The sequence below is a fragment of the Xiphophorus maculatus genome, chromosome 11 (assembly GCF_002775205.1).
Source record: "Xiphophorus maculatus strain JP 163 A chromosome 11, X_maculatus-5.0-male, whole genome shotgun sequence".
Lineage (NCBI taxonomy): Eukaryota > Metazoa > Chordata > Actinopteri > Cyprinodontiformes > Poeciliidae > Xiphophorus > Xiphophorus maculatus.
The window spans coordinates 27698602-27725482 of record NC_036453.1 but is presented as its reverse complement, the minus strand read 5'-3'; the positions used below and the strand labels follow the sequence as shown (position 1 = coordinate 27725482).

Genomic DNA, 26881 nt, shown 5'->3' with positions numbered 1-26881 from the left:
TGACTTCTGAATATTACTTTATTGTCATATGAATATTTTCTGGTAATATTACAACTTCATTCTCGTAATATTATTCTTGTATCATTTCGACTTCGTGATGGTGAAGTTCCGACTTTATTTTCATTTTATTGTGATTGTTCCAACTTTACTCTCGTATGGCTATTCTCATATTATTTCATCTTTATTCTCTTATAAACAGAATAACAATTTGACTTTATCCTGGTAACATTATGACTTTTTTCTCGTATTTATTCCAACTTTATTCCCATCTGATTACGGCTTTAATCTGGCATCTTTGCGACATTTTTGCAACTTTTTTCCTCATACAATTCCAACTTTATTTCCATATGATTATTAATTTATTCTGGTAATATTATGACTGTATTCTTGCATAATTCCGACTTTATTCTGGCACCTTTACGACTTTTTTGCGTAATTACAACTTTTTTCTTGTATAATCGCGAGTTTCTTCTATAAATTTGACTTTAATCCCGTATGATTATTACTATTACTTAGAAAATAGCTGAAATCCTTATTGTAGGAAAATCCTACAACAGATTAACAGTGAAATGCTAATATTGTGCTAATATTAATGCACTGCCTTGCATATTTGTTAAAATTATCCTTATGTTGTGACAGTATAATATGAAAAAAAATTGAGCTCCTATTCCGTCTCTCAGTATTAACTGCAGAAACACACCACTCTTGTCAGAAACAACCAATCAGAGCCCAGAGGAGGATATTAGAACACACTTGTCACCCCTTCCCCCTTTGCTATGCTACAGCAGGTTCACTACAACTCAGCCTGCTACAAATGCTAAGGCTCATTAGCATGGCCACTAATGACAGCGGATAAACGGTTTTCCTGAAACTGTAAGTTGTTTTTCTACTGTTAGCACACTAAGCAGCGAGTACATGAGGTTGATGGACAGCACTAAGATATTCTTCCTGACTCTAATTGGTTGTTTTTGACCGGAAGCGGTGTATTTTTGCGGACTGCAATTGTAGCTCTGGGAGGAGGAGCTTTATTTTTTTCACAAATTATCTGTCTGGTACCATAGTGGTGACATTTTTAATAAATATGGAAAAAACATGTTTTTGCAGCTGTAATCTTGTCTAACATAATGCCAACACAGACAGACATTGACATTTTGCCGTAACTGTTGTTGTGAAGCAAAGGACAGCAACTGTCTCATCAGTGTGTTTTTAAATTTCTTTATTAGTGATTTTTTTTTCTTCTTCTTCTTCTTCTTCTTGTATGCATGTGTGCAAGCTTGCATGCTGTGTGTTTGTAAACTAAACATATACAAGAAAACTACAGGAACATCAAATCAATTATGTTGTAGCAGCAAAACACAGCAACACACAACAGGAATTATTACGCACACAGTGTTTCACACAGCTGTGAGGGGTTGATGTTAAAGGGACAGCAGAAACACGGCAGAACAACACAGCAGCGTGAAAGTAAAAGCTGAAGCTGTTCATAGTTATAGCTACTCAGACATTCAGTGGAGCTCTTTATTAAATCATAAATAATCTGAACTGCCAGCGACTTTCTGTTCTCCTCGAAAGACAAACTTTTATTTCCAATTATTTGCCACGTGTAAATTTGCGTCTCACACGGTTCTATAAGACTCAACAAAAATGACCCATTCAGAAGTTCTACGGCTAAACAAAAACTGGCCAACCCATTGCTTATATCAGATGTTTTAGTGTTTGTCAAATCTACACAGACTTTTACAGTAATATTTTCCCCCAGCCTTTTCTCCTCGCAGCTCTGGACAGTGCAGCAGTTTGATCGACATGCAAAAGCGAGACCATATCTGGAGAGCGACGAGTCTGACGACGTTTGCTCTATGACTTCACATCCTGCTTCTTTTTCTGGAATTTTCTGAACTGAGACTGGATAGCCACTGCGGCCCTCTGCGTCTCTGGGTCGTCCATGTCGATGTCAAAGTCCTGGGGGGCGTTGTTTTTCTTTCCATCTGCGGTAGACAGGAAGGGAAAGAGTGAAAAGACAGACTTAGCCAAAAGGTCCTTTTAGAAGCTTGTGGTTAACATGTTGGCGCATTCCAGACCCGGAGTGAACGCATATCTGTGGACAAATGTCCAAACCTAAATGAAACCAGATATTTACATACGCTGAATAAAAAAAATCGCGTTTTCCTCAAATGTCTGACATTAAATCAGACTCAACATTGACAGGAAAGAAACTCATTACACAAACAAAATATGACATTCTTACATTTGATGAACTGTGTATTCAGCTTGCACGATTAGTTTTCGGGAAAAGAAAAGAAATAACTTGTATTATTTATGACTATTATTATTTTCTACATCTAAATGTAGATGTAGAAAAATTAATTCCAAACCGTCATTATTTCATAAACAATGCTGAGTCAAAATACTCAGTGAATGGAAAAAAAAGTCCCAATTAAATATTAGACATCTCTGTGTCAGAATGCTGGCTGGTGAATCACATCATCACTCCCAAAAAGTGAGTAAATGTAAAACCAATTTCATTAAAAATATCTTTATGTTGAGTGGAACAAGGTGTAATTACAGTAAAGGAGAAAACATAAGCTGTTTGTTGGAAATACATTTAACATGCAGGCATGGACTAAGGTAAAGTAAACAAAATAACCCGGAACTTAAAAAAAGTAACATTTGAAATGATTTTATTCCATTTTCTTTTAAGCAAACTGCTTAAGCTCTCGTGTTTGAAGGGTTGCATCTTCACGCCGCAGTTTTCAGTTTTCTCCAGACGTTCCGCAGCGTTACGGTCTGTAATGATGGCCAGCCATTTTTTTTCTAAGCCATTCTTGAATCCTTTCGATGCAGGTTTTCTGTTGGATGATGAGCGGCCGGTATCCGAGTCCAGAGACTTGTGTGCTGCAGAGATCCACGGATCTCAGTGCTCCAAAACCAAGCAGAGCCACCTGCTTGTTTTATAGTAGATTTGAGTTTTCTTTCTTTTAAAACTTAAATCTTTCCATTTCATAAAGACAGTGTTGACTGACCAAACAGCCCCAGTTTCTAAGGGATATCATGTCTGAAACTTTGGGTCTTATCAACATGAATCTTGTAAAATTCCAGCCAAGCAAAACCTCATTATTTGTACTTCAAGGGGTAAACACTGTGCATGTTAGACTTTTTGTGTGTGTTGTTCACACACACAAAATGTGATCAATAGCCCAGAAAATATTCTGTGTTTAGAACTGAGGCTTCACTGCATCACTGCTTCCTCTGTAATGTGCATTCATGCATCCAAGTGGGTCGTACAGTGCAGAGCTCCGTGCATGCTGAGCTGGTTCTGGTGAAAGTGGGCAATCTGGTGGTAAAAGGGATTTCTTCCAAACGGTTTACTCACGTTTAGACGGAGCCTTTTGCTGACCCTGCGTTGCTTGGATGACAATAAAAACAAAGCCATGTTTCAGAATCGCAGGGCAGACTCTCAAAACACGCACAGACTCCTCCTAACTGTCCCGTCTTCTCTGGAAGGTCAAAGGTCATCTTACTTTAGCTGGACTTCAGAAACCTGGCACACTTTTAACAAACAGGGTTTGGAAAATAATTTTAAAAAGGGTTTGTGTGAGATTTAGTTACTTTTAAGAGAGCTGTATAAATGAAAAAGGATTGGATTTTGCCAGAGAGATGCACTAAGAAGTCAGCTGTTGAAGGGAACCAGCGGCTTGTTAACTTGATTGGAAATGGTATGTATATATAGCATTAAAATGCCCAGGAAAAGAACTGTTTATTACCTTTACACTTAAAAGCAATGACTAATTCTTTTGCATTTTTGGCCAAAGTTACTAGAACACATTGGAGGGTTTAAAAGAGCCACATGGAACTCTGCAGGTTTATTAATGCCAGCAATACTAACTACACGATTGGTGTGGTTAGCGTTGCTCACAATAAAATAAAGGCTGAAGATAGGTCAGAATGTGAATTTAGCTTTATTCTGTCTTTGCTTATAAGATAGTTCTTAAAAAAAACTGATGTCGGCGGGTTGACTCAGAAATTGGCCCAAAGATTCCTGCTGCATTTCAACAACTTAGAAATACAAATTAGTTGTCTAGAAACATTTCCTAAATGCAGAGCTTCTTTCTTCTCCAGAACAGGGAGCACTGAGGATCCACCAGTACCTGTCAAGACAAAATCCACTACAGGGATATCACCTGTTTTTGCCAAAGAGAGCAAGGACAAATACGCTTTGACTTGAAAGAGGCAATCCTGCAACCAATGATGAAAATCATCCGATTGTAGAATTAGAGACATTGATTTTCCACCTTGTTATGATACAATCCACTGTGTGATGTTCCATTCCACCCTGTTTGAAAATATGTTTTTATTAAATATTATTACAAAGACATTAAGTACTGTGAATCTTTCTGTGCCATGTTGGGAATTGAAGACCAATAAATGCACATATATTGCATCTTGTATATACAGTATATTCTTTCTTTTTATTTTGTGCAACACGTCAGAGTACTTTGGACATACTCAATATCGGCAACTCGAAACCACATCATGGAGGAAAACAGGAAAGATGACAAAAATTAGCACATTTCACACTTGTGGGAAATTCAATTAACTTTCTCAAATCTCTCCCCATCACCTCTGGGATGTGTTCCTGTGGGATGAACCTGTGCTGTAACGCTCCTTATCAGCTGGGACAGAAATCCAATTCAGCCGCAGTCCTCTCAGGTTTATCAGCAGCCCCAGAGAGGAGAGACATGCTCCTCCAGGTGTGCTTCTCTCAGTGGAGTGAGGTGATGGAGTCATTTAGCTGCTGCTAACCTGCTACATGCATTGTGTTGGCAGAAAGTTCTCTTGAAGATGCGAAGAGTATTACAACAGGAGATTTTGTAGTGTATTGATATGGAAAATAATTTAGTTACACTAGCCGCGATTCTAAAAACTCAAGTTTTTTTGATAAAAAGTTTTTGTGCTAGGATCAGGTGTTCTGTTTTTTTTTTGTCCGTATCGACATTAGTGTGTCTCACTAAACTGCAATAGAAACACTGTCTTTGCATCACGAGTCATGTGATCAACAGCAGGATTTACTGCTGGCGGAAATGACAAAGGAGTCGACAGGAAGTGGTGGGAGGACGATGTTTTTTAATGAGTGAACAAACGCAATAATGTGTGATTTTTAATTGTGTTTCTTATTCAGTGGAAACACCGCAATTGCGAAATTTTTGGTGTTTTGTGCACATTTGTAGTGGAAACTTGCGGAAAAAACTCACTGAAGAAATAGAAGCATTTGTGGTTATGAGACAAGAAATCCCACGAGAGGCAGGTGGTTGTTCGTTTGTGTGAAACAAACTAAAATTTTAATGTTAAATGTTTTAATTAGTTTTTAAAAAATTTAATAACATAAAATTAAATACTGTAGTAGAAAGAGGTTTTTCTTGTCTGTTTATAAAAGTCAATAAGCTTCAAATATTTGGATTTAACGGCAAAAAATAAGATAAAAATATAAAACATATGAGCTGCACTGAAACATAGCTTATATTTTTGAGCAGGAAGGTGAACATGTCTTAAAGGTGAAGAAAGAACATTTTTAAAAACCTAAAGACGGAACATCAACAGCAATAACAAAGGGTTTTGTTTGACAAAAATCTTAAGAGTATAAAAATTACACTATAATTTAAAAAACCCAAAAGGTGGAAATTATGTGGCATGTTATTAGTATTTGCTGATTTTTTATCGTTTTGTGTGTCTGATTCCAATGAAGACAGACTGGAAGCAGAATAATTCACAAATGAAACGTTTTACTACATAGTAAAACTTAGAGAAACAAAACCCAAAAGCGTCTAATGGAGAAACTGAACAGAAACAGAAGAGGCAGACCAAGAAACCCAGGAACAGGAGAGACAGAAAACGGGAAACTAAAGCGAACCACACAGAAATAAAAACAGGAAACTAGAAAGGAGATTCTCTAAATGTCATCAAAACAAAACAAAACAATTACAGAATTATACAAAAATAATCCTCATCATCATCACTCTTAGTTTCGGCCAGAAAGTTTTCCTAAGAGGGCCTTTTATTCTCGATCCCTACCAAACCAAAACAAGAATAAAACATGGAGTTCTGGACATACCGTGGCCATCAGATGGCTTGGTGTTTCCAGTCATTGCTCCGGGTGTTTTTCTCTGTAAAGTGAAAGAAGGAAGAAAAATGTTTTCAACATTTAGGGGGAAAAACGCAGCCAGGTAGGCAAGATCTCAGGATTTTTATTTCTTTTTTTCTTCCTCATTCTCTAAGATATTCTAGTTATTCTAGGATGTTTACAATTAAATCCAAACTTGGTTAAAACTTTTTTTTTTAATGGACAGAAAATGTATCTTTAGAGGTCATTGTGATTTTTAAGTGATTTTCAAAACCAAGAGGCAGCCCAAGCATTTTTACTCATTTGTGCTGTTTGTCAGTGTTATTCAATGGGCGAAACATTTCCAGTGAAATGTTTGTTTTCAACACTGTGAGTTCCCCCCTATTGTTAACAAAGGTGCACAGAGAAATCAGCTGGTGTGACCACTATTTGGTGATTGGTTCCGACTGATGAACAGAACTTTAGAAAGCTATTGTTCTTGTTCCAGTCAGTGAACAAACCAGCGCTTATGGCCAACAGCAGCACACTTACTTCTGCGCTGCAGCAGGTAGAAGATTCAAAGCTCGATAAAATCCAACCAAAGTGGAAAAACCTTCCAATAAAGGAAGTACTGACTTCTGCTTTCTTTCACTGTTTTCATTAATATGGGGAGAGAGGGAAACGGCTTAAACAAAACCTTTTCTACATCAATTTTAAGATTTGATACTGTGTTAGAAACCAAATGCCACTCACAGTTTATTGCGATACAGATAAAAGAGATCACAACTGACCAGGATTGTTGATCATTCACCTATTTTGAGTTTGAATGGAGCAGAAGTGTTGTTACAGTGTGTGTAACCTGTCAAATAGGCTCTAAATATGGATTTAATATGGATTATTATAAATCATCCTTTGCGGACGCTGCTCTTAAACATGGATGGGGATTCACCAGAAAACCGGCAGGTTCAATTTATTACAGCAAAGTTTCTCTATTTTAATATTAACTGTTCACAGTTAATATCTGGTAATATAATATATTCCATGGATATGAAGACATTTTGTTGTGTTAATTACCAAACCAGCTAAGCTGTCAGACTTCCTCTGCTGAGTATTTATGTACGCTTCTACTAACTCACAGCAACGTGACAATATGATTATAATTTCCCAGAGGCTCAACCAAAAAAATCCTAACTACAAGAAAAAAATTTTCACCCACTAATCATTTTGTAATATTCAATAAATTAGACCCGATCAGTCTTAAAAGTACCTTTGAAAATAACCTTAAGCGTACTCTTTAATAAGCCCGCATTTCTGATTTTAAAAATATGTTTTTTTTTTATTGGTCAAGTAATATTCTACTTTTAAATATGTTTTCATTAGCTATAAGTGGAAACTTATAATTAAAAGAAATAAAGGCTTTCAAACATTCATCGGTGTGTCATCAATCTACATAATGCGTTTCACTTAGTCATGGAGCTACTAAAACAAATGGGCTTTACAATAATCTAATTTATTGAATGGGTCTCGAGAATAACATTACATCTGCTTATAAATAATTAACTACCATTCATGCCAGGAAGGCTAGGAAAAGTAACTTATTTTTTGAGTACGATTGATTATAGTTCTTAAGGAGAAATGTTGAAACCAACACAAACTTCTCAAAGTTTGAAACTGCAGCTTTTGAATGCAGAAGACATCTGACAGAGGGTTTCCGAGGCCCAGCATTTGCAAAGTAATCTCATTTGCATCAAGTAAGACAATTAATATGTCCTTGAGATGTTTAGCATTACTCGGTTTGTACAAAAGCGCCATTGAGAAGGCTGAACACTACAGGTGTCGCATGATATGAAGAAAACATTTTTTTACAGATGGCTTCCAGCTGAGATCACCGTTTCATCTCACCATGTCTGACTTGAATTATTAACTCCGTGCTTTCACTTCCAAATGCCGAAGCACTTTTGATGTCTGTGAGTCAAATGAGAACAAAGTCAAACTAAGACCTGACATCTGCCCCCTGCTCCATCACAAGAAGCAGTGCAAGCAGAGAAGGTTAGTTTGGCAAAGAAGCCATCTGTTTTTCTGCTCAAGCAAAAAAAATAAATAAATAAAAATAAATCAAAGCCAGTTTGTGCCGCTGGGACTCAGGGCGTCATGCTGACTTTCATCTGCTTAATTTGCGCTGTGGCAATCCGTCAGGTGAGAGAGAGGCTGTGTTGTCACACCTCAGAGCGAAACGAGACGGTCGAGGCACTGCGTAACCAAAACATCGGAGTGTTTTTGCTGCTAAATTATTATTGAATAAATTGACATGAGAGCTCAACAACAAAGACATTTGTTGTTTTTAATCGGCTATTTAGGTTGTTCATCAGAAAAATAACCCGCAGTGGAGCGAGAAAAGTGGCTTGGTCTCCCATCGCTGCTGTTTGCGGATTCTGCTTGTGCGTCCAATATACGAGCGAGCCGGAAACGCATGAAGACAAAGGTTCCAGCAGAAGGTTGCCAATGAAAAAATATGATGGAAACATCCTGGTGTAGAGGTGATCCCTAAAGTAAAGTTGAATTACCATGGTCTGATCTTCTACTGCACAAATGAGTCATGGTTAAGGATTGCTGACGTAGAGGGAATTGGTCAAATAAATAAACCACCTTCCTGGTGTGTGGCTATTTTTGGTTCTTTTACATGAACTCCCCAGGGAGACACACCACACTGCACTCAGGATCTATTAAGAATTTAGCAAGGAGAAAGAAAATCTAGGTCAGAGGCAGCTCATCCCAGCACAGTCTCTGCTCCAGAGCCGCTTCCCCACCGGTGGGCTGGAAACAGGACGACAGTGAGACCAAGATGCAGGTGCTGATTGAACGATGGACTTAGTCCTCTGGTCAATAATTCATTCTACCTCAAAGGCAATTTTAAAACATTTAGACAGGATACCACACACAGTTAGTTACAGATCAGGTTAAAAATAGAATTTAAACCTAAGAATAGATCTTGTTTGAGCTGAAAAAAAAACAACACTAGGCCTTGTACACCAGAGTTTATTTGCTACATACTAATATTGCGTCTAGCGTTTTTCCATTTGACAACAGTTTGATGTTGGCTACACCACACGGTTTGATGGCAAGGTTTAGACATCCTGTTTTGACCAAGAAACAGATTAAATAAACTGGTTTTTGCACTCAGCCTTTATTTTAGGAACTATTTCAGTAGCTGACAACTGGAGCACTGCCATCGAGCATAAAATGATTGCCTATTGTAAAACCTGTTGCTTTTAGGCTGCACAAAAGTTAGCAAAAAACGAGTTCAAAAAGGAATAATAATCAAGTGTTCAGTCCAAGAAGGGACAGGAAGCCACTGCTTATTGAATCTTGCCTCCACTTCACTCCTGCAGTATGTATTAGGGATTCTTGATATATCTGCAATAAAAATCAGTATTGCCCAATCTTAGTCATTTTTAACATATTCATATCAGCTTGATAAATAAAACTGGCCCGACATTAATAACTAACACCAGCAGCAACTAATAAAAATCACTTTTTTATTTGTCACAAAATATTGCTTGAGGATGCATAAGGTGAAAACGTAGACGCCAAAGCTCCATCTATGCAGTTAGTTCATCAAGCATGCCGAACTTTCAGAACAGTACAGCTCTCATTAGCTGCTTTTTGACATTTACATTTATAAAACTGCACCACAAATGAGTTGTGTGTTCATTTTTATGAATACTTCACGAGAGTGTAGCCTTGCATGTGATTGTGTTTATTTTGCAAACTATCACTGCTTTTTTTTTTCTGTCAAGGTTTGAGCAGAGAAACAAATAAAAAGCAGGAACTCTTTCCATCACGTAGTTTTCCTCTAACATGAGTAGTTCAAAAATGTGACTTGTACCCACTGTCTGGGTAGTGTTTAAGTAATTACAACAGTCAGATTTATTAAGCTACTGTATGTTCACTACTCAGTCAGTTAATTTAATGAAATCTAAAAAATTGGGGCAATGAGTTTTCCTAAATCTATTTTATGTAAAGAGAAGTAATTAGGTTTTACAAGTGATGATTTGAAAGGTTTTTACTACATGATACATGAACTGTATTTTTAGGGATTCGCTGTTATTGCAGCGGTCTGCAAATATGAGCCGTAATATGGAATTACGTTTAATCCCCCCCAAAATCCCAGTGTAACATTTTGACGGCTTTGGTATGAATTTATCCATATGGTTCTTTGCGAGAGCTCAAAATTCAACCGCAGCACTGATCTCGTTTTGGCACTATATGATATGATATGTTCTATCTTAATCTGTTTTGATGACGCATCAACATGTACACTGAGTGATGGTTGTCTGTTTGTGCAAAGCCCTGCAGAATCCAAGATTACCTAAAGAACAGATCTCAGCAGCAGCAAAGCCTGCTGACGGTTTAGATGGCTTACGGATCGAACAAGATTAATCTCTATTTATCTTTTAAAGGAGGTCAGGGGTCACTCAGTAAATCAGAGAACTGCACCCTGAACTATTTCCAAAGCTGTATTCCAAATGTAAACAAAAACATATTTTAGATTTCCTGATTTTCACTTTCAGTCACATTTTAATCTCTTTAAGATATTTTGAGTTAGATTTAGGCAATATAAAGAAATCAATGCATGAACAGTGTTTGCTACCAACTGTGCAGTTTTCTTTCTATATTGCTCAGCATCTTTCAACACTCTAATATCATTAAACAAAAAAAAAAAAAGGAGGCCGTTCCTCTTTGGATGATGGAGCTAACAGCTTTGCCAAGTGGTCACCATGCCCCCCCAACTCTTAGTGTAATTAAAGTAAGGGCTTTGCTAACACAGCAGGACATCCCAAGACCCACTGGACTCTAGAGCTGGATGTTTTCATTAAAAATGTTCATAGGAATCTTTTCTCTCATTCCATTCTTTGATAAATTTTAAAGGTGTGGAATAGAATTTGGTATTTGATTGTCCAAATGAGCTCAATGTAAAAAAAACAAACTTTAACGATGAGAAAGTCACATGTCACATGTGTTAGCAGGCAGCACTTAACTCCAATTAACCTGCGGTAGAATTATTGCGACATTGTGAGAAAATTACATCTCAGTTTTTTAAACGTTTTCATGTGTGGAAATTTGATAGCAAATTATGTCAGTTACACTAAAGGGAAAGTGAAGAATACATCAGTTTTATTGCAGCCTCAGTGTTAATTTGGCAGTGTGTAAAATCTTGCCAGGTGCTGAGATTTACAACGTTACACACTACCAAATTAAAAAGATGGGAAAGGGGAAAAGATGGATGTTAGACATTAAGTGTCTACAAGCCATGCAAGGAGTTTCTGGTGCAATGCAGAAGTTTTGGCCATTATTCGACATGGAGTTGAAGCAAAGGGTTGTTTAGTAATTAGAGTATAATAGACATGGCAGCACAACAGTAACAATATGAATACACTGAACTTACTTCACCCCTAAAAGACACCTCTCATTAGATTTCCAGCCCTTTTTTTGCAGCAGTGTTGGACAACTTTGTGATTTTAGTTTAACAACTTTGTAAAAATAGGTGAATTAATTCTATAAAATTAGTAAGAGTAGGTGTTCTAAGCAGCAGACTGGTAAGTGTTTTTGTCTAACAATACTTGAACCTTTACACTATTTCAGCAGTTTGGCTGATAATAGGGTGTTGACGTTTGGTGTGGTAGTTCGTGACATGGTTATTGTTTCTGAGTATCGTCAGAGTATTCTAGTATTCCTGTGAACAGGAATGGTCTAAACACACAGCTCTGTGGAGCTCCAGCATTGATGGTGTGAACCGGGGATGTGATCGAGCTGAGCTGTCAGTTTCCTGTTTGCCAAGGAAATTGTGTGAGTCAAATTAGTCAGGTGGGAATGTTGAAGTGATGCAACTTCTGGTTCATTGGAAGAAATTAAAGGCGGAGCTGCAGTTTTTAATATTGGGGATTTGCTGCTTTTGGGGTGACCAGGTTTTTTCCGGATGTTTCATTTTAAGGCTTTTGTGTTTTTATTTACGTCACTGCTCTATTTGAAGGGTCATTCATGGGACCTTGGAGGTAAAAAATGTCTATAATATTTCTGCTGGTATTTCACAACTGCTAGCAGGAAGAGCATTTTTAATACAGCTGTCAAAAATTTATTTATGTTGAAAAGTCTATATGTTCGTAAAACCCAGCATGGTTTCTGACTCTACTCTGCATGTGGGCTGTTATTAAAAAAAGGAAATGTACATTTCTGGCTGAAATGACAGAACACTACGCCCCTACAGACAACAAATTCTCACGTGTTGCTAAACTGATTTAAATATAGTTTGATGCACAATCTGTTTCTAATTCATATAATTCACACACCAACATGCCAGGTCTGAATGCATGCAAAAACTAAGCTATTTTTTAAAATGTTTAACTTCTAAGTTGGAACACTTAACTAGAAAAGACAAGAGCTTAAGACTTGATCCTATTTTTTCTCTAGGTTTAACATCCATTTCTCTTTGACTTGCACATAGAAGATTTAAAATTTAACCACTCAGCTACATTTGGCATCCAAAACCACGTCGTTCAGCTTTCATACATTGAGTTTTAGTTGACTCAGAAGCAGCTTCTAATATTATTTCAGACCAGAAGAAACAACAGCAGCCATGTTGAATTTCTGTTCCAATGCATCTCTGCTCTCACAGAGACAAAAACTAGCCTGGCCAGGCTAGTTTGATCACAAATGACCACATTATGATCATTTGTGAGAGTCCCAATGATCATAATGTTCTTTAAAATCCAAATTGAGTCGTTACTGAAGACAGGTTGAAATGTAGATTAGGAAACTCATCCATTCTCCCATCATATATCAGTTCTGAGCCTCATACTGCTGTCCATGATTTGACCATTCAAAGTTTCCAGACTTTCATTTCAATGTCACTGTGTAAGAATTGCAGGGATGATTAAAGAATAAAACCTCTATTGGATGTTGTGTCACATTGTATAAAAGCTAAACACCAGACTACAAGCTGCTCCAAGGAGCAGTTGGGATGTTGGAGGGGGAAGATAAAATATGTATCCTTATGTTTTCAGTCAGTGGTGATCCTCAGGGTGAGCAATTCGTGATAAGGTCTTATTGGAGGCTGTGCTCACAAATGCACCCTGACAGAATGAGTGTTTTTTTTTCTTTGTTTCTTCCTCTGGCTTCGCAGTTACGCTGAATAATTCAGTAACTGAACGATGTGTGTCTGGAGTCTCCTCGCTCCGCTCTATCTCAGATCCTCCCAAGTCAACGTGCAAAGTTTGATTTTCAGACCCCAATAAATGATGCATAAATGTAGAGGTCGGAGTTGTCTCCGCTTCATCACGCCAGACCCAGCTTGAAATGTCACGCAGAAACATGTTCATAACTTTATCACAACGTTCTGGTAAAGAGTTATTTGACGATGATTTATCCTTCAGATCTGCAGCCACTCGCATAATCTTGTGAGCAAGTTTTATTCTGATCATAAAACCAGAAGCACATTGAGCATATGGTAATCTGACTGGATTTTAACTTCTGTTTTCTAACAGCATAAATTTTACAAAATTTTAAAGGAAAAGTTGCTGAGGGAAACAACATGGAAAAACGTAACATCAGTCAGCTCACTATAAATCGTTTTTTCAACTAAGCGTACCACTATGCAAATAAGATTTATCACTTATAAGTACAAAATGTCGACACCTGAGTCTGTAGTAGTTCAGCTGACTGCACAAAAGTCAAAGAAATGCTCATAGTTATGAATCAAATTATTTATAAAATAATAAGCTTTGCAGCTCAGTGAAAGGCTCTTACCTCACTCATGGTCGAGCTGCGTCTCTCGGCGAGGATTCCAGCTGTGTGCGATGCGCTCCGGCCAGCAGACGATACAGCTGCAGTAGATTCCCTCTGTGCTTCCATCTGTGTGCAGTGGATGCTTTTATAGTCTGCAGAGCCCCCTGCAGCCCGCAGCACGTCTGCAACAATCCAATGAGCAGAGCTCTTCTGTCTGAGGAGCAGCCGTCTGTCCAATCATCTGCTGCATGTTTGGCTTGTTTCACAAATTCTGACGTGGTGACAGTGGAAGCTGACAGATAGAAGTAAAAACTTCTTGTAGCCAAGAACCTGTGGTGAGATAAAAAAGAGAAGCTATCAGGAACCCCTGACTTTAATGTTTCTGCTTTGCATTAAAAATGAAAAAATAAAGACTGATATGTATATTTAACATTAATCTGTTTTTATAATTTTATCAGATGTGTATAAAATGTGCTTATGCAAACGTAGTAATTTACAAAAATGTCAATGGTTACTTACAGGGAAATGACTGTAGGAGGCAGTGCATCACCAATTATCTTCCTGTATGAAAAGCATACTGAGAACAGAACATGTACTTATTTTTTCTATCAGAGTAATTATCTAAGAGAATGTAAAAGGGAATAACTTCACTTCAACAATCCTGAACTATCCCTTTTTGTTATGCTACTAACATAATTATCAAAGTGCACAAGGATTCGAGAGTTTCTCTTAACATGTCCGAATTTCAACACTGTGATTTTTTTTTTTACAACTCATGCAATCACATAACTACAGACTCTCATCTCACCAAAACCAGCCAGGCATTTAAAGTTATACAAAGAATGGTCACAGAATTATAGTCACACAAACTAAAGAGGATCTTTTTGTATAAAGACCATTTGTCTCATGCAAACGAGTCAACCTGGGAGAAGACAATACTGGCACTGATGTCATTTCCAGTTTTGAGACATAAAGACAGAAGGCAATCAGATTTATGTTGTGTTTCTCAGACTGGAAGGGTTTTTACCGAAGGATGCGAAACCTCTGGCACACATTCTGATAATGACTGCTCCGTCTTTAAATAACTTCATAAGTCATGAAAGTTTATACTTAGAAAACAGTAAAAACTTTATATTATTTAAAATTTCTTTTCAACTTTCAAGCAAAAGTGTTTTAGTACACTTATCCATAGGCCTCTTTCAAGATATTCAAGAACACAATAAATAAATATGAAAACTAAGGCACAAAATTGGCAATTAAAGCACCGTTACAGAAAAATAAAAAGTCAACAATGCAAAGTCAAAGAGTACAGGTGATTTTCCTTTGTTCATTACTGTTTTTCCAAGCAATACATAAGATATGGTGTCATGTTCGTAAAGTACAGAAATTGCGTTTCCTGGTTAACAAGATCTTTAAATCTTTAAACTATAACACATTTCTTTGACAAATATCTAACAGATTATTCTTTTTTGAGGAGATTTCTACAACGATTTTCTAAATGAAAGTGAGATTTGTTAATATTTTTTGCTGGCATGTAAAAACAGAAAATACTGAGGACAAAACTATTTCAAGGAAACAGTTGCAGACACTGATTACAGAAGAAAACAAAAAGCATTCTGTGTTAACAACAAAAATAATTTATTCATGAAAGCATATGTCAGAAATTTTCCCACAGTTAAAGAAACAACTGGTTATTCTTCTTATTAAATAGTTTGGATTTTTTACACACACTTTGGTTTCAGTTGATGTTAGCAAATCTACACGACTCAAACCGAAAATGTTTTTATCTTTGGGAAACAATGGTATATATTAAATGTCTACGCATTCACAAGAGACTGTTAAGTTTTGTTGCTGTTTCTTCAGCTAAAAGTAGCTAAAACAGTCTGACCAGCTGGTAGTCTCCCACCACTCTGAGGATTTATTCAGTGTTATGTGTTTTCCAGTCACATCAGGAGCCTTTTATGGCACAATCAAAAATGCTAGATGTCTCAAATATGACTTAAAGGAAGTTTGACTTCATAATTGAATGCCTTGAAATTGGTCCTCTGTCTCTTTACAAACTTCTGTTCACTCTGACATTCCACTTTCAGGAGGTCATCACAAATTTTGCTCCTCTATTAACATTTAAAAAAAAAAAAAAGTATTTATTTTTTTTATCAGTGTTGCAAATTATTCATCAGTCTTTGCTCTTTAACATTTACTCTCTCCAGACTTTGGACAAAACAGCTGAAAAACTTTAAAGTTCCTTTGAAAAGTCTGTCAAATGTCCATAGCGCTCTCCATCCTCTGTGTGTCATCACACAAAGGTCATATGTCTGTGTTTCAGGAAGCCGGACTCAGTCCAGTCGCTTGTGTCGTTTCTCTGATTCTCCGGCTCGTAGTACTCATTTACCTGACCCCTTACCTGTTCAGATGTGTCGATGACACTTAGCTGGTTGTGTGTTGTCACTCTCCTGTCAAACCAAGAACATCTGACCATGAATCTCTGCAGCCCTAAACGATTTTACTCATGAAACTGTACAGTAAACACACGTGGTCATTTACCTCATTTCATCTTGGTAATTTCGTTCTAGAAGGGAGCATAAAGCAACACATTACGGGACTTGAGAGGATTTTTTAAAATGTATTTTCTGAGACAGAAAGAAACTTTCTGCTTTGGGATTACACCAATGTGCCATGCAGAGTGATAGGAGTTAAGCCAAGAAGGAATGTCTCTTACTTTTTTCTTTCCTGTGTTTGTAGCAGATCACGATTACGAGGATGAGAAAACCCAACAAACCACAACTTCCAAACGACACAACTACGGCTATCAGCACTGTCCAGTCTGGAGGTTTGGGAACTGTTGCGGGGAGGGAAATATCAAGTAAGTTAATGCCCCACAAAAGTTGTTTTTTTCAACAACAAAAGCAATAAAGTTCTGCTCTTACATCTAGTTAAATGCTCTAATGTAATTTGACTCCAACTGGTAAAAAGTACATTTTTTTACGTTAGTTATTCCCATTTATGGATGGTTAAACATGTAAAAAGAAACTATCTACTGTCTACATTTTTCAAAGACACCCAGGCTCAAATCAAGCCACATTTTTTTTAATGAATAAAACTTTTTCGAAACCTGAGTTGAAATTAAATATGTAACAGGAATCAGACAGAATATTAAACCAGCACCAGGGACGGCAGGCGTCCATTCTTTGCCCTCTGTATTTGCTCAGTGAGCTCATCAGCTGCACAACGAACACGACACGTCCAAATCAAGACCGGAGGAGAAAGCTGGGGTTCTTCCCATCAAATCTGTGCTTCTCTTTTGAAATCATAATACTTTCTTAATGGGGATAAAAGTTACCCCACAATCTGTACCAAGAATTTTTGTATTTTTTACATTCTGTGGCTGAAGGGAGACTCCAGATTTCCTCTCTCGTGTCTGTGTCCTCATCTTGTGATCAAGCTATTTCTGTGCCTGGCTTACCTGAAACCTGACTCTGGAAATGTAATTGCCACAGATCATATGTTGAGTGGATCCATCATTGAGTTAAAACTGATGCTCTTATGTTTGTGTTCAGCCAGCTGGGTTTTACACTCACAGGCCTCTTTACAGTCACTATCTAATTTACCGATGTTTTGAATGTGGAGAAAGATATGCACTGTAAATGTTTCTCTTCAAAACCTCAGAGTTTCATAGTGTCATTTCTACTGAGAAATTACATATAATGTATGTGCTAGCAACTTTTTAGTACTTTTATATTGCTTTGTTGTTCTCGTTTAGTACCTTTAAAAGCCGTGCGGGTGTGTGTGTGTGTGTGTGTATACCTTACTCTACACACAGTAAAAATAATCAAAATATATTTTTTTCTAAATCTGCTGCACTTTGCAGATTTTACAGTCTTCCATCTAGTTTCTCAGCTTTTGTGTTTAGTCTGTTATTTGTTATTGACATGTCTCCACACACTGTAAAGCGTCTGGATTTTATACTGCAGTATTATGTTATGAATATGCCAATAAACTTTAACCTTTAACCACTTCTTAGAATTAATTACAGGGGTTTTTTTCACTAAAAGGGAAAATTGAAAGGACAAAACCAAACCAACTACTGGGATTAAAAAAAAGAAATAATTGTCTATTTTAATCTCAAAGCTTTTCCCTTGCTTTCATAGAAAGTTTGCTGACTGATGTCGCTTTAATATGAATCCTCTTCTGCCCTGTGGGCAAAGCACTTCTTCTCAATATCTGCGCTTCTATTACAAATGTGCACAAAACTTTGTCACTATTCCACTAATGTCCAAAAAGAATCCAACTTCGCAGTTGATGTGTTGTGAGGGAATACAAATGTTCACGCAAATAAGGATCATGCCACATCATGATCCTCAAACTACTTCCTGTCTTCTTCTTCTTTGTGGTTTGCGCTGGAGGCATGCGGTTGTTGATCATGTGACTCACGATACGGAAAAAGTGTTTCTATTGCAGTTTTGTGAAATAAACCAATTTTGATACAGCCAAAAAACCCATCTCATCCTAGCACCAAAACCTTTTATCAAAAAACAAGATTTTTTTTGTAAATCGGCGTGTTTCCAATCAGCTAATTTATTTTCGAATTGTGAAATTGCTCAATTATATGGTCAAAGGAAACACGGGTAATGTTTACAGGAGATATATATCAAATCTCTTTTAGTCGAGCTTAAGATACCCACAACAAAAAATAATTAAGTCCCATTCAGCTCAAAACTAATTCCCAACTGATGCCTGACAGCAGTGGTTCAGAACTTACCAATCTCGATGTAGACAGAGCTGGACTGTGGAGCGGTGAGCGTTGAGAGAGAAGCCAAACAGTCCACTCTTGCGTTCCTGCTGGCCGTGAGCCGGACTGTACTGGTGGAGTTGAAGGAATCCCCATCTGGTGTGCTGGTGGTGTTGTAGAGGCTGCTGTTCACAGCCCGACCGTTTTGGGTCCAGCTGATGGTTGGAGCGGGGAACCAAGCAGTCGTTACGCACTCCAACTCCACCTCCCCGCCCTGCATCACCGTCACATTCCCACCCGGGATGCTGACTGTTCCACTCTCTGATAAAAAGAAAGTAAATATGGTTTAGATTGAAGAACCCAAGCACATTTGTTAGAAATCAGATACTGGATTTATTTGATGCATTTATTTTAGCTTAACGTAAAAAACGGGATGTGAGATAAGCTAGAGATATATTATTGTAAGAATCCTTTCAATTTGCTTCAGTCCGTCTTTAGACTGTAAACTTTTGGGTGCTTTGTGTCATATTGGGTTTGCACTTTGATATTCATACAATGAAATGTTCCCAGATTTCTTTTAACAATTTGATTATTCTACTCGGGAACTGATACATACCTTACAGATCCCTTCCAAATTGTCTTTGGAAAATATTTTTCAATTGATTTTTAGACCAATTTTTTACAAAGCCTTTATTAGCAAAAATTTACCCAACCTCACATTTATCTGTTCGCTTAAATCCAATGTGTCAAACTCAAGGCCCGGGAGTCAAATCCAGATTTTAAAAGAACCTTCAAAACACAGTTGTGTGCTTAAATATTTTTTAATCAATCAAATCAAAGTAGTTCTTACACAGCAAAACTACATCAATGTGAAAAGGGGTTTAGCTTTACTTAATTATAAGAGTGCAGAGACAGATAGTATTTTAAGTTTAACAAGTTTTGTTTTAGGATATTCATGGTCTTGATGTTGCCCAAAATTAAAATGAGTTTGACACCCCAGACGTAGATTATTGCACATAAGCTATAGTAACTTATAATTTGATATCAATTTAATTCTTTGTGTTTCTTAAAAACATTCATTGCAAGGCTGTCACATGTTCAGGATTATTGGATGGTTTCTTTAAATAATAATAATAATAATAATAATAGTAATAATAGTGCTAAATAAACTAGCACTGTCACTACAGTAGTTTGTCTTTTGTGTTTTACTCTGGATTTAACTATTTTTGTTACTTTTGATAAATAAAAGTTTGCAAGAAGCGCATCAGACGTGGAAAATTGCTCATTCCTGACCTCTAGAGTATACCACAGGAACTACAAGGCGTCTGCAGCTTCATTTGTCATTTCTAAATTTAAGACTGCAAAAACTTAATGTAAAAACATAAATTTTACATCCTCACCTTGTACAAAAAGCTGGGCTGTCACTGGTTGATGACCTTGTACATTACACACAACTTCCCCAGCATCAGCACGGGTGACATTATGGATGATAAACTCCACACAATTTCTGTTGGTACTGACGCAGAATCTGGCAGAAAATCTGTCCACCGATGGGATTATGCTATTTGTTGAGTTGATAATTGTGAGGACTTGAATCCCTCCGACACCCCAGTTTGTGACCTCCCAGTCTCCCTGAATGGTGGCGATAAACTGGACATCAGAATCTCGCAGCGCCGTTGAACTCAGAGGCTCCAGTTGGACCTTCTGTGACACCACTGGGTACAAGACAAAGAAATCATACAACAACCAGGATGCTGAATTTTATCTCAATGTAAATGCAGCTACTGATGTAAATTCCACATTTGTCAACTGGATAGTAAATACCGTTTTTCACCAAAATGTATTCTGTTACATTTAGCTCTAGTCAGTGACAAAACCACTTCTTTTATTTATTTTATTAAATCCATACTGCAATATTGTTACATTCCTCAAATAATGGCCCAAGAGATTTTTTTGGCAAAAATGATTTTTGCACAAAAAGAAAAAACAAATCAGTAAATCACCCTCTATTTTGCCAAGAGATGATTTTTTGCACAAAAAAAACAAAACAAAAGAAAATAAAATAATTGGGCAAAACATGATTTAGGCCACTATTTTAGGAAGGTGACAATACTCTAGATTGCCTAGAAGGTAAATTTTTCCTGACTTAAAAGCAGCTACATTTTTGTTAAAGTATTTAATGAATAGCAGAATTAACAATTACATCAATTTTTTGTACATGTAGGGATTAATTAATTTGTCTAGAAATGATTGACATGTTGAATTTACTTAGGTTAAAATTTATGCTTAAGAGGAATGTTACCAACAGTTGTTTGGTGACGATAGTTAAATTCTTTTATGTTTTCAGAGTCATTATTGTAAATGTTAGGTCAGAGAATGGAATCAGGAAACAGGCGGCAGCATAACAAAGGAATGCTGCTCTGTTTACACTTGTGCTTGAAGAAAGTTGGTGTTTGCTATGTGAATTTTTAGCATTTGAATGGCCTGAAAGTCAAACACAAAGTATTTCTGAAAACCATTTGTCACATGTCCTGCATTGATGTCAAGTTGAGAAATATTTCCTATTTGTAGGAGAATTTCATTGAAGGAATTTGGAGTTTATTAAAAATAACTTGTAAAAATAATGTCTGATTGGAAATTATGTTTTGTATGTTTTTAGTCTTGGTGGTCACATTCACTGTCAAAAAATGAGAATGAATGTCATTTTTTCACTGGGAAAATAGTTATATCACACATCCGTCTTTTTCTTTCTGTTCTTTGTTTTTTCGTAGAATTTTTACAGTCAAGATCTCTAAAAGACAAATTCAACCACACAATTTATACATTTTTAAATACATATAAATAAAGCACTGACCTCTGCATTGTAGTAAACAAATGGACATGAGGCCAAACCATATTTTCCAGGAAGCAATCATTATAGTGTTGTCACTCTAAAGAATGAAACAACATATAAATCACTGTAACGATGGAAACGTAGATGAATCTGAACCTTATAATGTAACATAATGAAATACAATGTAACACCAAAAATTATTTTTTTAAAAATCATGCATTAATAGAAATAATATCAAACTACTGGTGATACATCAAGTTGTCCACTGCACTTGGTTGGGAAAATAACTCATTGGAAATGATACACAGGGGAAAAAGATCAAATAAAATCTATACAAAGAGAGGATTTGATTATTTTCCTGTTCCAAAGGATCGATCTGACATTTCATTTCGAATGAAAACAGCACAAAGTCTGTGACACCCAGCTGCCGTCTTACAATACCGTACCATCAAAATGTTCTCACATCCTTAACTGAAGTCAGTTTAACTGCAACCTTTCTGTTTATTTTTTCCTCTATGTAATTAATCATTTTGAAATCTCAGAGTAAAAAAAAAAAAAAAAACTTACCAAAAGTTATATTTTTCCACAACTCAAATTTGATCGACTTACTGCGTGACAGTTCCTGCCGTGGATGGTGCTGCTGACCAGACCTGCATTTCCTGGACTAACAGGTGGGACTCAAACTGACACAGGAAACAAAGTCCAACCTTGGTTTCTGAAAGCCAACCCTTATCTGCTCTCCACACACGTCACTGGGTCATAAAGCCTCCGATGTTTCACCCGAAGACACACCTGATGGGTGAAGTTGAGGTGTGACAAAAGATAAGAAGTTAAGTGTTACAACTGAGGTTAAGATCAGGTTTGACATTCTTATTAAGCTGCTTGCCAACATGAAGATCTTTGTTTCACCTTATTTTTGTTTTTCAACTTTTATTTTAGCAAATGGATGTGGAATATGTAGAATAATCTCGCTAACATGGAATAAAACAATTAAAAAGCAGAGAACAGAATGTTTTCTCATCTAAAGGGACTTGAAAACAGCTTCTCTATTTACCCTCACAGCGCGCATCAGTCTGAAACCCCCATCCTTTATTGCCCTGATGGTTACAAATATGCAGGGTTCAGTACTACTGTTTCGAAATCTAGATAATACATCCAATAATAATACTCCTTTATTCATTAAATTTCAACAAAATATATATTTTAGAAGAGATTATTGCAATTAAATACAGCAACATGTGCAGATAGCTTCAAATCCTAGGTTGAAAAGAGATTATGTTCTTTGTCCAAGTACCAAAGGTTTATCCATAATTCAGATTTGTCATTTATTTATTTAAGAACAGAGAGAGGGTAAAACAGCATTACTAAGAAATAGAGAATAAATAGAAAGTTGATTTCCAAAACTACCAGAATTACCTCCTTCCTGGATATTACCTCTGAACACTGATAAAACTAACCACTAGAGGTCAGTGTAGGATAACTGAAACATCACAAAGGACCTTAAATTTGAAAGGGCTTCCATTTTGAGCTGTTCTGGCTTGATACGTTTTATATGATACATGTTGACATTTAACATTCATTATTGTCCATATATATTACATCGTTAAGTAATAATGCATTGAAAACAAAGATGGAGTAACTTTTATAATAATAATAATAATAATAATAATAATAATAATAATAATAATAATAATAATAATAATAATAATAATAATAATAATAATAATAATAATAATTCACTCACCCATGTTTGGGTTTTGCTTATTACTGTGTTTAATGAACAAGCTAAGATGTTCAAAACAAAATAATAATGTATTTCTCTGTATTTTATCTGCTGAAAAGCTAAAGAAACTTTTCAAAATAACCGTTTTACAGTACAGTGTGTGCCAGATTTCCTGTGACACAAATGATCAAAAGTATAAATAAATCACTACATTTGTGGTGATCATTTTTCAGTTTGGGCCCAGCTTTGTTGAGAAACCTCTACTTTTCTAGTTGTGATTCTAAATTTCAGGAGACTTTCAGGTTTTCTTATTCAAATAAGAGCTAAAATATTTGAAGTTATGAGTACAAATGTTACGCATAAACAACGCCTAATAAATCTTCTACCCACTCCTTTTGAGCCTATAAATCCCTACTGTTCTTCTTTTGCTGACTTTTGTTTTAAGTTTATGTTTTTGTGTGTGTATATTTTTGTTTATCCTTTTATTACACTATGTCCAATAAAGTCAGAACTCCAATATATCAACTGTTTTTTTCTAACTAGAGAAAATGATTTTTGTAAAAATGAACTGAAACTAGAGAGTTAGCAACTAGTGAACGTTATCTCTTGGCCTGCTCAATGTTCAGCTTCCAGGCTCCATGGACGCCATTTTATGAGTCTTGCTGTATGGCACAAAGTGGAATGTCTCCAGACACAGCTTGTATTGTATAGGCAGAAGCTGTCAGACAACCATGAGAAACAGGAAGAAGATAATGGGGGGGGGAGGGTCAGGGATCAGATCCCACCGCACAAGGCCAGCAATGGAAGCAATATGGAGGCCCCCCTCTGTCACCAGAGCCTCTCTGTCAGGGATCATCAGTCATAATGTATGCCATGCGCTCTCAGGGTGCTTGATTTAATCATGGCCTTTGTCTCTCTGTACCGAGCACAACTGTAGAATAGCTCAGTTTAATTGCACCCCCTTCTCCCGGAGAAGACGATGTGACTTTAACGGCGGATAAGTCGCCAACAATAAAACTGCGCAAAGTCTGGAGCATGCATCAATCGCTATTGTTGGATTTGCTTTTGTTATGTCAGCTGCCGCCTCATTAATGGTTAAAGCCGACTAAGGTTTATTGTTACTGAGCTTATTAGGCCTTGTTGCCTTCGGGGGCGAGCCTCCGCCCTCTCTCACATGTAAATGACTGTTAAGGGCAGGTCAGAAGCACACCTCTGCTCACGTCTTTTAAAAGCTGAAGGAACAAATTCTCACCATTGTAAAATAATGGTCCAAGTCTTTTTTTTTTTTTGTCTAATTCATCTTTTGGCAAAAAAAGGTGGTGATTCCACCCCCCCCCAAAGAATTACTTTAGGCAATAAATGATTTAGGCCGTTATTTTACGCAGGTGACAAAATGTAACCAATTTGTTGTCCAGGGAAGGGTGAGATTTTCTAAGGTCCTTGTTTTATTTTTAATTTTATAGTAACCGAACCCATTTTGTCAGCTTTTTGAGGATAAATATTTAACTCATCTTCTGTTTTTTTCTTGTTTTTTCTTTTCTCAAAAAATTTAAAGGGAGTCGCACAAACGGACCATTCAGATTCTACGTGGAGGCAACAATATCCTTCCTCTCTCATGGACGGGTATATTATCACTTCACCTGCTGCTCCATATGGGACAGCTGCCATTCGCTGCATGGGAGAAATCCACTTAGTAACAGGGGAGAGACTAAGCTTTTCCTTACATCCATTCACTCATCTCTTGTCTGCACAACTCAAATGGCTTTACAGGTGGAAGCAAACAGAAATGTCTGTTGTTTTTTGCACAGCATGCAGCACAGAGTCACCAGTTCCCTCTCATTAACACAAAACTTAAGACTGTAAACCACTGAGGAAGATACGTGAACAAGTTGCCCTCTGTCAAAGAGGCTTTAGATGAGGTCACCTTTACCTTCATCCCGTCACCTCCCTTAGGGATTATGCCAACGCCTGTGTTCGGAACTCCGCTTATTGTTTCTTCTAATCCAGCAGACCTATCGTACGAGTTTGAAATGAAAGCTAGTATCATTAAGTTAGCTTCTACCCTGCCTTATTAATTATTTTTGCAGGTCAGATTTTAAAGCGTTCGAATTAATAATCTACACACTGAAGGTCTGCAGACTTCTGCAAGAAGGAGGAAGGGGTGGGAGAAGGAGGGAAGTCGGATCTCCGGCCAGGAGCCGTTATGGAAAGAATCCATAGTGAACACAACCGCATTGTAACCGGTTACACAATCATTGCAGTTTTTTCCCCTCTCTGGTGTCTATACAGAGGAATTCCCACAGACAGATGTAACTCAATCTGCTAGGCTATTTATAGGACTATTTTACAAGTTTCTTCACAGTGCAGCTACAATATGGGTGCTTTGGTTGAACTTTCACTACACATTAGTGCTTTGTTTTTCTTTTTTATCTATCAGACAAGCTTTGACTGGCAGCATGCTGTAAAATTACACAAAAGTTCACAGCTGAATTTAGAATCCAGAAACTTTTTTTTTTTACTCCCCTTACTAGATTATTTTTGTTGCGGCAACAAAAGAACAAATCGTGTTAACTTCTTGTTTGTGGTTGCTATGCTAGGAGATGAACTTAAGGTAAGTCTTTTGAAACCCTTTGAAAGGTTTTATTCCAGTACTGCCCTCTGTTTACAGTAGCTCTGCCCATCCTCCCCACAGCATGATGCTGCCACCACCATTGTTCACCATGCGGCTTGTATGTTCAGTGTTGGTTTTACATCATACATCAAACGTTTCCCTATTTTGTCATGGTACATCAATAAACTTCTGTATTTTGTTAGATTTAACGTGGTGGGAAAAAAGCAGTGCGCTATTGTGATGCATGCGTTTTCAAATGTTATGCAACCTAACTGCAGCTCTCTCCCACGACTCCCCAACTCAGCTCCTTCAGACTAGCCAGCAGCAATTAGCAAACAGCTGGTGGAACTGCGTATCTGCTGAGCTCATTAAGCAAGATACTTCTGAGTTCAACGCTGGTAAAGTTTTTACCAGCGTTAATAGAGACGCACTGTTGCAATGACTTCCTGAAGGCGGCATTTCAGAAAGAGCAGGAGATTTTAAAAGGACAAAGGCTCATTTTAATGTGTTAAATTAGAAAATAAAATTTATTTTAAGTCATATTTGATATATACAGTATATAGTAGTTGTACAACTAACAAAGTTAACATACTTACGTGATTATACTAGAAAATGGTACACTGAAACTGGAAAACACATAATACTGCTTCTTTAATATTTTCAGGACAGATTCTCTCACCTGAGCTGTGGATGTCTGCTGCTCTTCCAGAGTTACCACAGGCCTCTTGGCTGCTTCCTTGATAAATGTTCTCCTCGCTGGGCCTCTCTGATGCAGCCATGCCTTGCCTGGTTCTGCCACACTCTTAAATTTGGATGACTCACAAGACCCTGGATTTAAAATGAGATTAAATCAAACAAAGTTGGAATCTGTTCATTAATAATTACAGTAGGTGACTGTTGAAGACAGTTTGGTACTGGTTTTAGTGGAATCAGAATAATAGTGAGAACAACAAACTTCCACAAAACTGCTGAAAAACTGTGCTCCTTTAAATCACAGCTAAAAACTAACCTCTTTGGAGTTGCTTTGGAACCATAAAATGGAATATTCACCAACATATTTGATGTGTATTGATCATTTTGACAATGGCACTTCACAAAATGTAATGTTG

At 37.0% G+C, this 26881-nt stretch overlaps 1 protein-coding gene across 2 annotated transcripts; it reads right to left on the bottom strand.

The window, feature by feature from the left end:
- Positions 1 to 1201: 1201 nt before the first annotated feature.
- On the bottom strand, positions 1202 to 26531 carry igsf5 (immunoglobulin superfamily member 5). 2 transcript variants are annotated; one of them, XM_023342948.1, is made up of 11 exons: positions 26452 to 26531; positions 22048 to 22230; positions 21460 to 21535; positions 20006 to 20320; positions 18636 to 18926; positions 16596 to 16715; positions 16421 to 16445; positions 14396 to 16329; positions 13898 to 14206; positions 6107 to 6158; positions 1202 to 1985 (listed from the first exon to the last, which is right to left on the bottom strand). In XM_023342948.1, exons 3-8 carry the CDS (start codon positions 21518 to 21520, stop codon positions 16173 to 16175), a joined length of 969 nt encoding a protein of 322 aa, XP_023198716.1. In that variant the 5' UTR covers positions 21521 to 21535; positions 22048 to 22230; positions 26452 to 26531; the 3' UTR covers positions 1202 to 1985; positions 6107 to 6158; positions 13898 to 14206; positions 14396 to 16172. The 2 variants fall into 2 exon arrangements, with proteins under 2 accessions (XP_023198716.1, XP_005806741.2); XM_005806684.3 differs by lacking the exon at positions 26452 to 26531 and having other exon boundaries at positions 22006 to 22129.
- Positions 26532 to 26881: the final 350 nt, after the last annotated feature.

Bases quoted from the DNA above. Each gene is read 5' to 3' on its own strand.
- igsf5 (XM_023342948.1), bottom strand. From the start codon at position 21,520: ATGATTGCTTCCTGGAAAATATGGTTTGGCCTCATGTCCATTTGTTTA. The intron at 20,321-21,459 runs GTCAGTGCTTTA...TCTTGTACCCAG, and splicing joins TTGTTTACTACAATGCAGAG to TGGTGTCACAGAAGGTCCAA. The intron at 16,446-16,595 runs GTAAGAGACATT...GCTCCCTTCTAG, and splicing joins CAAACACAGGAAAGAAAAAA to AACGAAATTACCAAGATGAA.